General features: G+C 33.7%; 1 protein-coding gene across 1 annotated transcript in view; it reads right to left on the bottom strand.

The window, feature by feature from the left end:
* LOC141332288 (TLC domain-containing protein 4-B) overlaps positions 1 to 12685 on the bottom strand; it is a 41343-nt gene that overhangs the window by 10224 nt on the left and 18434 nt on the right. Inside the window, exons 2-3 of the mRNA XM_073837423.1 lie at positions 12328 to 12480; positions 10564 to 10653 (exon numbers count right to left, since the gene is read on the bottom strand). Of these exons, the coding sequence (XP_073693524.1) occupies positions 10564 to 10653; positions 12328 to 12473 (236 nt within the window). The 5' untranslated portion in view covers positions 12474 to 12480. The remainder of the gene's footprint in view (positions 1 to 10563; positions 10654 to 12327; positions 12481 to 12685) is intronic.

Genomic DNA, 12685 nt, shown 5'->3' on the forward strand with positions numbered 1-12685 from the left:
GAATGTTGTCTGCGTTTGTAAACCGAATCATGTTTGCATCTGCATTTGCATCTTTTTTTTGTGTGTGGAAAGTTATGAGCATTTCTTTAGGAATTGTTCTACAAATGTTCTTTGTGGGTTTTGGGTTTTTATCTGTGTATAAGTCACAATAGGGCGAGTTTAAAGAGAAAGAGAAGAACATAAAACAGACAAGATCAGTCAGAGTATTTAGTATTTTCTACACTTGATGAGGAGGATCAACTAATTCTTTGCCACCCAACAATGTTTCTGACAAAGCTGAAGATGTCAAATTCTTAAATTATGATTAGTATTAAATTGTTTAAATACATTTTTAAAGTCAGAATATTTCTTATTCCTTCTTAAAAAGGCAGTTTGATTTAGTTTACCCATAAATGTTACTTAATGCATTAACTATCAAACATGTACTAACGTGTAAAGCTGCCGTTATTCATGCATGAATCTGTATGACTCTAGTTGTAGTCTTTGTTAGTTCATAATTAGTTAACGCCTTGAATAATCATTATGTGATGAATTAAGTATTAATTTAGATGATTATTCATGTACTCTTATTGTAAAGTGTTACCCAGACTTCATATTTACATATTTAAATAGCAGTCCTTTTACGCTTTAATATTCACAGATACTAGTCCATATTGCAATTTGATTAAATGGCACCTACTATGCCCCTTTTTACAAAATGTAACATAAATCTCAAATGTCCCTACAATGTGTCTGTGAAGTTTCAGCTCAAAATACCCCACAGATCATTCATTTTATAATTTTGAAAATGTCTATTTTGAGTGGAAGCAGAAACACGCTGTTATCGTGCATGTCCCTTTAAATGCAAATGAGCTGCTGCTCCTGCCCCCTTTTTCAGAATAGAGCTGTGCTTTTACAGCTTGTATCTCAGACACCTTGACAAAAAACATGTTTGGTTTTGATTATCATGTCTATCGTGCTGAAACTTTGCGCTTCTCTTTCATGTCTTACTGCGCTTAAACTATCAAACACGCACAAGTTTATGGTAAAAACACGCAGAAGTTACAAAAACACAGTCGGTTATGTGTGTGAAGGTAAACAGCTGGGAAAGAAATCACGTTTTTATTAGATCTGTGAATAACGTGACAGCAGCTTAATATGCAGTACCTGTACTGGTGTCTACGCTGTTAATATGAGCCAAACAATAAAATATAAACAGAAAATCACTCACTGCTCTGGCTCTATAGCTTTAATAAGATGACATTTCTTACTTGAATGCTGCTTTTAAATACTCTAACGTGAAGATAAACATGGCAGATTGTGTGTGGTTTACCCACTGCTAATATGGCAGTGTCTGTCAACAGTCGTGGGCGGGGCTTGTAAATTGTGACGTCACATTTTACAGATTCTGCTAATGGCTTGTTAAGTGTACAGCACTACTTTTGATTTACTCATCCGAACTTTTGCCAAATTCCAAGACTTTCTGCGTCATACAGTAAATTCCATTTTAATGACCACACTCTTAAAAATAAAGGTTCCAAAAGGGTGTTTTTGCAGTGATGCCATAGAAGAACCATTTTTGGTTCCCCAAAGAACCTTTCAGTGAACAGTTCCTTAAAGAACCATTTTGAAGAAATACATTACATTTTAAAAATCTAAAGAACCTTTTTGACTATAAAGAACCTTTTAGGCATTTGAAAGGTTCCATGGATGTTCAAGGTTCTTCATAGAACCATTGATGCCAATAAAGAATCTTTATTTTTAAGAGTGTAGATTCTGTTTGCGTTTTCTGCGTCACAGAAATGATAGAGCCCTAAAACACTAAAAGATGCTCTAATAGGTCCTTTTGAACAAGGACCAGAATTAAGTAAGACACTATTCAGAACAAAAAAGCCACATAAACTAATAAACAATCGTTCCTGATGCTCAAACAGTATATAGTAGCACTACATGTAAAAATAAAATCATCCACAAAACCCTGCCCGAGACAGCATGAATGGTTTGTTTTCACGAAAATACATTCAAGTGCAGTTGACGGGGTCATTTGAGAGTTGAAATCTCTAAACAAACCCGTGCGCTCGCCATATGGAAGATGAATATCTTGGTGAACAGATAACAAGGCAGCGTTATACAGTATGTGTGTCCCTGAGATGTGTTTCTCCCTGTGACCCTGTAAAGCGATCGGGGAACTGATACATGGCGGTCGCAGGTGTCCTGTAGCAGAGGAGGTGTGTGAAACACAATCTCAATACGAGCTCCAGCGGCCTCTCTTACACAGGAAGCTCAGTTACACTCAGCGTGACTCCGCTGTCACCTTTACTGACCTCTCAACTCTCAACTCTCACTGCCCGCTCAGCGTCAATGCAAGATTTTACACCTGGAATATGAAGTCTTACATGTGCAAGTGGTTCTATATTTAGGATACTTCTTACTAAACAATTTGGAGAAAATAAGAAAGACTTCACTTTAATAGACCGCATTTGTCCATCTGTAAACAGAAATCATGCACTTTCTTGGATGCAAAAGTATATCTGGTGTTTTGCATGGGTCTGCATGTGGTCTTGGTCATCTGTCTATGTCTATCTGTTACTTCAAAACTGAAATAAACTTAATTAACAAAAACAAACGTATTTTATTTCAGCTAGTTGCCAAAGCAAAACTTCTATGGAAGCTCGCAATTAGAGCTGGGCGGTATGACCAAAAATTTATATCACGGTATTTTTCAAAATTATACGGTATCACGGTATATGACGGGTTTTTTTTTTTCATGCATGACTAGGTGTTAACCACATTTCCTAATAAATTAGAGACTAATTACTGCAGTATATTGGCTTACATTGACCGGACTAGTATTAACCCAGGTTTGAATTGTCTCACAAAATGCTGTTTGTCACAAAGAAGTGACAGTGGCACTCATAATTGTAATGAGGTGAAGAAATCAGAATTCATGATTTGCAGTCAAAATACACAACACTTTATTGTGCATTCTTCACAAGTTCACATTTACAAGTCTACGCGTTTCTCTTCCAGCAGGAGGCGCTGTCAGAATGGTAGTATACAAAGTAGCGCAACAAATGATTTTGAAACGTGCAGCGCTCATATTTATTCAATGGATAGCCTTTTGAAGTTTCATCGCAATTCTGGTCTTTCAGTCCCCACATTTTAGACCACCTGAAATCATAATTATGACTTTCATAACCGCCTAATAACACTGCAGTCATCAATGAAAATTAAGAGCTTTATTTAATACTTTCAAAAACAAACCTTACACAAAATACGTTTCTTTTTTATTTTTTTCCCACCATGTTCGGGGCACAAGAAAAATATTAAGGGACTAAATTAATATCAGCATATGAAGTATAATCGTCTCTCATTGTCTGAAAGAATGCACATCAGATGCTGAAAGTCAGTTTTTACTTTCACTTTAACATATTGATCAGTTTCCACGTTGCTTGTGTGATATCCATTGGCTTTAAAACATAAATATTAATAAAAATACAGTATATAGAAAAGACATATCTTTAAAATATTGCGACGTAACACCAACGTAAAGCCATTGTTTTTCTCTCACTGAAAGCTACATCTGTCTGCGCACAATGCGCCGATCTCTGCTCTAGTCATCACTGCAGACACACCCCCTCTTGAAATTTCGGCATTACAAGTTTTGCAAATCGCTAACCCTGGGTCTTTCTCAGATATACTGAAATACGTCCACACCTCAGATGTGTTGCTTCAGACAAGCACGTGCAAGCTGCGGTTTCTGTTTGCGTCAACATACGTGTTCCCAGCGCTTTGTACGCACACACTCACCGGTATTGGGGTATATGAAAAATGAATATCATTTAAAAAAAAAAACACCGGTATTCGGTATGAAAAGGTATACCGCCCAGCCCTACTCGCAATTCTGATTTTTTTCCTTCAAATTGTGAGATATAACTTCGCAGTTGCAAGTTATAAAGTCAGAATTCTGAGAAATAAACTCACAATTCTGAGAAACTAAGCCAGAATTGCAAGATATAAACTCACAATGTGAATTTTTTCTCAAAACTGTGAGTTTATTTTTAGAAGTGAGGTTATGTCTTGCAACTCTGAAAAAGTTAGAATTGTGAGTTTTTACCTTGCAATTCTGACTGTTTCTCGCAATTGTTTGTCACAATTTTGACTTTTTCCCAATTGCGAGTTACCATCTTGCAATTCTTTTTTTCTCCAAATTGTGAGATATAACTTCGCAATTGCAAGTTATAAAGTCAGAATTCTGAGAAATAAACACACATTTCTGAGAAATTAAGCCAGAATTGCGAGATATAAACTCGCAATTGTGAGTTTTTTTTTTTTAACTGCAAGATTATATCTCGCAATTGTGACTTTTTTCTTAGAATTGCACGTTTATATCTCACAATTCTGACTTTATAGTTATTAAGTCAGAATTGTGAGAATTTAAACTCAAAATTCTGAAAAAAAGTCAGAATTGTGAGTTATCGTACAATTCTGACTTCATTTCTCGCAATTTTATTTGTCACGCAATTCTAAGAAAAAAGTCAAAACTGTCTCACAATATCTCACAATTTTTCTCAGAATTGTGACATATAAACTCGCAATTGCAAGTTATAAAGCCAGAATTCTAAGAAATAAACTCTCAATTCTGAAAAAAGTCACTCGCAATTGTAACTTTTTTCTTAGAATTGCATGATATAAACTAACTCGCAGTTCTGAGAAAAAAAGTCAGAATTGTCTGTATATCTCACAATTCTGACTTTTTCCCAGAATTGTGAGATACAAAAAAAATCGAATTAATCAAATTAAAATCTAAAATCTAATGGAAAATATCAACAATAACTATAATCGTCTATCAATGATACTAAAATAGCACTGTTGTAGCCTTAAGTACATAACCTTGACATAACTTGGCAGGAAAAAAATAAGACAGCAGAATCATTACATTATAACTTAATAATTCTAACTTAATAATAATTAAAATTCCTCAGAAAATAATTTAAATGTGCCCTGTTATCTAATCTTTTTTTTTTTGGTTTGTGATCTGTCAGTATGGTTTTAACGTGGAGCATGTCATTCTGACAGTACCTTTAACCCACAATTATCATGTTATTTTATTCTTACCTGAGTACAGATAACTCACTGGTTTAAAAAAAAAAAAAAAGACAGACAGATGTGGTATTAGCCTTCAAACGGACACACCTAAGCAAGTTTCTTCACCTTTGATCTCATTCAGTTCACTATGGACAAACAGGTTAGTTTTAGAGACAAGATTCAGACAATAAGACGAGTCTAATGTCTAATGAAAGCCATTATAGCGTAAGGATTGATGACGGAGTATGCAGTCATTTCCATAAAACACAAAGAGATCAGCTTGAAAGTTTGAAAGGCTCTGTGGAGTGTAACTCTTCAGGCGAGACTGGAGTAAATTGATGTAATGGTAATCATATTTGACTGAGCATTTCTAATTTAGCAAACAAAAGCACAATAATTGAATCAAACATTGTTTCTTTCACAAACGTGTTGGGTCATTTTACAAAATAAGTGTTTCAAATGAAAAGACAAATCCCAAATTTGACATGATGTCAACTAAAAGGCATGTCACTATGCCCGCATGTTATGCATCAACCCAGTTACCATCATAACTACCCCTTATTAAAATAATGTACTATTTCATACTTCAAAAGCTGACATCATCCTCCTTTCAGCAGATGAACTCTGCAAGAACATCAAAATATCTTTTATCACTTCCTCTTTTGGCAAGTCATTCATTTTATACAGCAAACATCTCATGAAAGTTGAAAACAAGATGTCTGTAGAAATATTAGCATTTAATTTATATTTTATAATGTATACATTATAGTATTGTTTATACATCATTATAGTTCATATTAATATTTAGAATTTTCAGTTGTTTAATTATTTTATTTTTGATCTATATCATATATCTATATATTTTTTTTTATTAATTCTTCCTTCAGTTCTAGTTATTTTAGTACTTCAACTTGAACTTTTTGAAGATTTCTTAAACTAATAGTCAAAAGTTTTTTAAACAAGTCTCTTCTGCTCAACAAGCCTGCATTTATTTGATCCAAACTACAGCAAAAACTGTACAATTTTGAAATATTTGCACTATTTAAAATAACTTTATTTGAATATATTTTAAAATGCAATTTGTTCCTGTGATTTCAAAGCTGAATTTTTAGCATCATTACTCCAGTCACATGACCCTTCAGAAATGATTTGAAATCAGAAATGATTTGCGGCTCAAAAACATTTATTATTATTATTGTGTTGAAAACAGCTCAGTAGATTTTTTTAGGTTTCTTTGACGAATAGAAGTTCAGAAGAACAGCATTTATCTGAAATAGAAATATTTTGTAACCTTATAAATGTCTCGATCAATTGCTAAATAAAATCGTTAATTTCTATAATTTCTAACATAAATTATATGTTAAAATATATTCAAATAGAAAACAGTATATTTAAATAGCAAAAATATAATACTGTTTTTGCTGTGCTTTTGATTAAATAAATGCAGGCTTCTTTAAAAAACATTAAAAATCTTTTGACTCAGTGTATATTTATTATATTTTATAACACTTTACATTTATCTCATTTCAATTAATACCTTGAGCATGAATTTTATATCTTCTGTTTTTCTGCATATGTTTGCTTTTTAAATATTTGTCTATATGGTTATTATTAATTTTATTTAAATTGTAGTTTTTATTTTGGCACCTCATTTTGAATTAAATAAAAGTTAGAGATGTTGTCTCGCCAACTAACAAAAATAAATTTAGTTTGTTTTCTTATATTTTGTAATATATAGTAGGTATATTTTATTTGAAATAACAGCAATGCTTTTTGACGGTTTTAGTTGTAGTTTTGCTAAACTACATCCAGGCCTTGAGCACAAGTAATGGCTAAACTGTAAAACTGCCAACTCTATTACCATCGGCTCTGAAATGCATTAGTTAAAAACTGATGTATATTGATATTGATCAGTGTAGCTTGAGATGCACAATGCAATTTTACCTACACTCAAAACTGGATATTTAAAACTCATGCAGTGGCTGCTCAGACAGGTCACAACAAGAATAGACAAAACTTAGTACAAAAAAAGTTTTAAAAAGAAATGTACTCAAAAAAGAAAAAGAATGACACTGTATGTATTAGGGTTGAGGATGTTATGAGAGTTTGATGGGAATGGGTTCTCAGCAGTCTCCCTCTCTCCTCTCTAATGCTTTTTTTGGTGTGTTTTTTGGGGTAGCATTACTGGCCGAGACAGTCTGTAGGACTGTCACATGATATGGCAGAGGAGGGGGTCTGGGAATCTGTTGTTTCCTGTTGAAAAGGCGCCTTGTTGGCAAGATTAAAAACTCTCTGATCTGAGAGAGTGAGAAGCAAGAGAGGAAAAGAAACACTGAAAACAGACAGAGACATACAGTTCCCTCACTGAAAGAACTGACTCGCACAGGTGACCAAAGAAAATTGAGGTGATGATGAGTAAGGGGAAAAAAAGAAATAAAGCGAGAGCAGAGGTGACAAGCAGAAAGAGAAAATAGAGAGAAAGGGACTCAAGAAGAAAAAAAAATCGAATTTTCTATACATACACTACATTTTGTTTACTGACTTTATATAAAGCTCAAAACAGTCACACTCTGAGACTTTATCAAGTTGGTCTTTCTATACTCTCTTACCATTTCATAGCAATATTATGGAAAGAGGGCTCATATTTTAGCTGGATTTTAGTTTCACAAGACATTAATTAATGGACTGGACTGGTGTGGATTACTGTGATGTTTTTATCAGCTGTTTAGACTCTCATTCTGACGGCACCCATTCACAATAGAGGATCCATTGGTGAGCAAGTGATGTAATGCTAAAATCTGTTCAGATGAAGAAACATCTACATCTGGGATGGGCTGAGGGTGAGTACATTTTCAGTTTTGTAATTAATTTGACATTTGGCATGATTCAAGGTTCTATATTAAATGACTTTTAATAAAATCTCTATGCAAAAAAAAAAAAATAGGAAAAGGCTGCAGAAAAATTATTAAATAAGCAACTGTATAAGAAATGGCAAAAGAATAAGATATGAATATTAGGGCTGGGTTTTGACACAAATTTGAAATCGATTCGATTCAGATTCACAAGTTTGCGATTTGATTTCTGATTCGGTTCAACATTGATTATTTTGGATGAATATCAGGTACAGTCCACGCCAAATTTTCTAAAAGAAAAAAAAAATCTCCTAACTGCTGTAAAATATACATGAGAGTCAGTTGGTACTATATTGCTATAATCTTGAAGGTTAAAATGAACTGCTTTATACACAAACGCTTAGATCACACTCAATGCTGTTTATATAATAATGCATCTACTATTACATAATTACATTTCTACTCCAATTCGTTTTTTTGAAATACAAACATTTAAATGGTGGCTGTCATAAAAACTTGATGGATTTATTCAAAAATTAAACATGATAATGAATATGATACATGGTGAATATATTTTGTTATATATCGAAATGCTCCTCTCTAGAGTTTATTTTTCTAGCTGACTAACATGTTTTATGGTCACTGAATATGTTTTTTCTGAGGTAATGTAACGTTACGTGACATTGTTTACAAGCTTTTTGAGTAAATACATGAGACAGGATATGGATTTCGTTAAGTTGTACTCTCTTTTACCATACCTTCTGACATTCATTCATGTTTATTTCGTGCTAAAACTGCCTTTATTGATTGAATACTGTAAGAAAATGGACAAATTTGAAAATCCGAGTACCAAAGCACAAAGCTTATTGCGATTTTATCAAACAGGAGGTGGCTACAATATTCTGTTCATTAACTGAAAGCAGGCTAGACTAATCGATTCTTGGGATTTAAGAGTCAATATAGTTTCATAAAATTGGGAATTGTTTAATTGAGATCAACTGATAATGAATGTTATATGGTGAATGTATTTTGTAAAATGCTCCTCTCTAGAGTTAATTTTTCTAGCTGACTAATGAGTTTTTATTAACTTAATATGTTTTTTTCCTGAGGTAATGTAACGTTACGTGACATTGTTTACAAGCTTTAACACTGATGTCTTTCCGCCACTGAACACTGATTGAGTGAATACATGAGACAGAATATGGATTTTGGTAAGTTTCACTCTCTTTTAACATACCTTCAGACATTCATTCATGTTTATTTCATGCTGAAACTGCATTTATAGTTTGAATACTGTAAGAAAATGGACAAATCTGAAAATCTGAGACCTTATTTCCTATCAAAAATAACAAAGCACAAAGTTTATTGCGATTTATTAGATAGGAGGTGACTACAATATTCTGTTCATTAACTGAAAACAGGCTAGACTAATCGATTCTTGGGATTTAAGAGTCAATATCATTTCATAAAAATGGGAATTGATCAATTGAGATTAACTGATAATTGATAATGAATATGTTGTATGGTGAATATATTTTGTTTTATATCGAAATGCTCCTAGTTTATTTTTCTAGCTGACTAATGAGTTTTATGGTCACTGAATATGTTTTTTCCTGAGGTAATGTAACGTTACGTGACATTGTTTACAAGCTTTTACACTGACGTCTTTCCGCCTTTCAAACACTGATTGAGTGAATACATGAGACGAGATTTGGATTTCGGTAAATTGTACTCTCTTTTAACATACCTTCAGACATTCATTCATATTTATTTTGTGCTGAAACTGTAATAAAATCTGAAAATCTGAGACCTCGTTTCATTTAGAAAGTAACTAAGCACAAAGCTTATTACGATTTATCGGATGGGGGTGTGCTACAATATTCTGCTCAATAACTGAAATGATTGAACAGACTAGACTAATCGATTCTTGGGATTTGAGTCAATATTGTTTCATAAAAAAGGAATTGATTAATTGAGATTAATTGGGAATTGAGAAATCGATTTTTACCCAGCCCTAATGAATATATTAGTGAGGTGAAAAGGAGACATGTGCTCTGTTCCTAGTGAGCTGCTTTGCTGTGTACTGTATATCTTTATCAATCTATCTTTAAACATTTTATGTTGCTGTCTATCTTTTGCAACAGGCTTCATGTCAGGAGGTTATGAGGCCTTAAAAATGCTGTCTCGGTAGGCAGCTCACTAGGTTTTGGAGCAGAGCTATAGAGGAGAGAGGACGTGACAACCACTAAAGACAAATTACCATTCTTCCCCTTCAGGATGCAAAGATGCAGACCAAACAGGCAGCAGGCAGTAAAGGAAAGATTAAAGAGAGGGAAAGAAGAAAAGAAAATAAAAGACAAGAAGACAAATGAGACGGCAGTTGTGTGCACTGTGTGCGGCTACAGAGGACACATTACTGATGACAGAGCAAACGTTTCAATTGAAACTTTAGGATAAAGGGAAATGTTTCTCAGTTGGACATATAGTCCATGATACTGAGATGTGAATATTTTTCATTCTTGATTTTGGGACATATATGGCTTCAAAAATAGCTGAAAGATGCCTTTTTGATTTTGCAAAACGGAAAATATCAGTATGAGATCCAAAAAAGCAGCAGATTTTTTTAAAACTCTCTGAAACTTACCAGACGGGGTCTTCATTGACGGCATCGTCGTACCAGAGGATATAAAGACAGAACAGCCCCACAATTAATGCATGGACTGTGGACACCAGCCTGAGGACATAACAACAACATTTCAGTAATCAAAGATTGAGTTTGGGTTTGACTTCTTATACAGTTGCCGATTCAGTTCAATGTTTCAATTCCAATGCATGAATTGAATTTGACAAAATTTGGCAAATGCTGGCACCAAATAAGACACTTAAGTACATAATTTATTAACTGTACCAAGGGCAGTACAAGACAGTTTGGGTTGAGCAGGACGAAGATCAAAATTTTGCACACTGGGTTCAAATGAAATCAGCATTTAGGAATAAGATGATAACATGATGCTGACACAGTACAAAATGGTATCTACAGCAGTTAGCTGACAAAGAATGAGCTATGATTTGATCTGATCTATTAGCCTGGTATACATGTGTGTGTTTCATCACTGAGGTGAAATGTTTCATCATTGAGGTGAATGGTTTTAAGCAGATCTGTGTAAGCCAATTCACAAAAGATAAGCAAACTATTGTGCAAAATGCTTCGTGTTCTTAAAAACACACTATACTTTTAAATGTATTATAGTAGAATTGCTAAAAAGCAATGGTTGTTTAACTAACTTTCAGAAAATGCAATCAGTAATCAATGCGGTTGGTTTTGTGCTCCCATTACAACCTTAAAACATTTATATTTCCTAAAACAGAATATCATATTCACTAAAGACATGTCATGACTTTCAATTGAACATCTTCTAGAAACAATTTGGGGTTAAAAACTTGGGTGGTCATCCTCTGATGTTTATATAACCATTTAAAGTATTGTACAGAGACCTATCTCTTCCTAACTTTGTGCTGTAAGGTCAAAGTTAACCAGGTTTGAAAGATTACATAGAGGAAAGGTGATTAGACCAAACTGGCTACATTTCACAATACAGCACAGAGATCACTAGATCTCACTTTTGTTGGGCTATACTTGCATTCGACAACATTACGAATGATATTTGGAGGGTTGTTTGTACTTTTGAAGACATTCTTCTTAGCTTATCGGGTTGTTTCAAATATTAAGTACAGTATTACTTTACAAAAGCTTAATAAATCAACAGATTTACAAACATAGCATTTAAGATTTAAGTATTAGACAAGGCAACCAAATGTTCAAGATAGCATGAGACAACATAAATTTGATTATACTATTGTACTATTAAAATGTAAAATTCATGGATAATGTCATGGCAGAAAAATTTATTTTTAACTGTATCATTTTATTCTTAATTTTTAAAAAAGAAGACAAGATTTAAGAAAAGATTAAAACCAGTCATAAGGGTCAAATCTGGAATCTGAGGGTGCAAAAAAATCCAAATACTGAGAGAATCGCCTTTAAAGATGTTCAAATTAAGTTCTTAGCAATGCATATTACTAATCAAAAATTAAGTTGATTTATATTAACGGTAGGAAATTTACAAAACATCTTCATGGAACATGATCTTTACTTAAATATCCTAATGATTTTTGGCATAAAAGAAAAAAAAGCATTCATTTTGACCCATACAATGTATTTTTGACTATTGCTACAAATATACCTGTGCTACTTAAGACTGGTTTTGTGTTCCAGGGTCACACAGAATTTAGAGAATTTAGGAGCATGGAAGAACACACTTACAATAATATGTATACCCATCCATCTATGCATGCATTTCTAACCACATTTCTATTAGAGCAGTGCTGAGTTATATGAGGCTCATACCTGGAGTTCCAGTCATTGAGTTTGTGCGGAGGAAGTTTCCCATAACCCTGCGTGAAGTTGGAAGACAGAACCGGACTGACGCACGAGAAGAACAGCTGGAACCCCACGAAGCTGCCGGCCACCACATACACCTCTTTCATATCCATCTCTCATCTGCACAAGAGACATCACAACACACATCGTCACATTTGTGCTATCTCTAGGCAAATGAGCTGAATTTGAACTTCTGGCAACGTGCAATCTCTTACCAGTCAATACCACAACTACTGCCCATTCATTCATTTGACAAAGACTATGTGTTATGCATTAATCTGTTTGTGAGTAAAGAAGCAGAGTGACTAAGTTATTAAACGTGCAA

The sequence above is a fragment of the Garra rufa genome, chromosome 1, assembly GCF_049309525.1.
Source record: "Garra rufa chromosome 1, GarRuf1.0, whole genome shotgun sequence".
Lineage (NCBI taxonomy): Eukaryota > Metazoa > Chordata > Actinopteri > Cypriniformes > Cyprinidae > Garra > Garra rufa.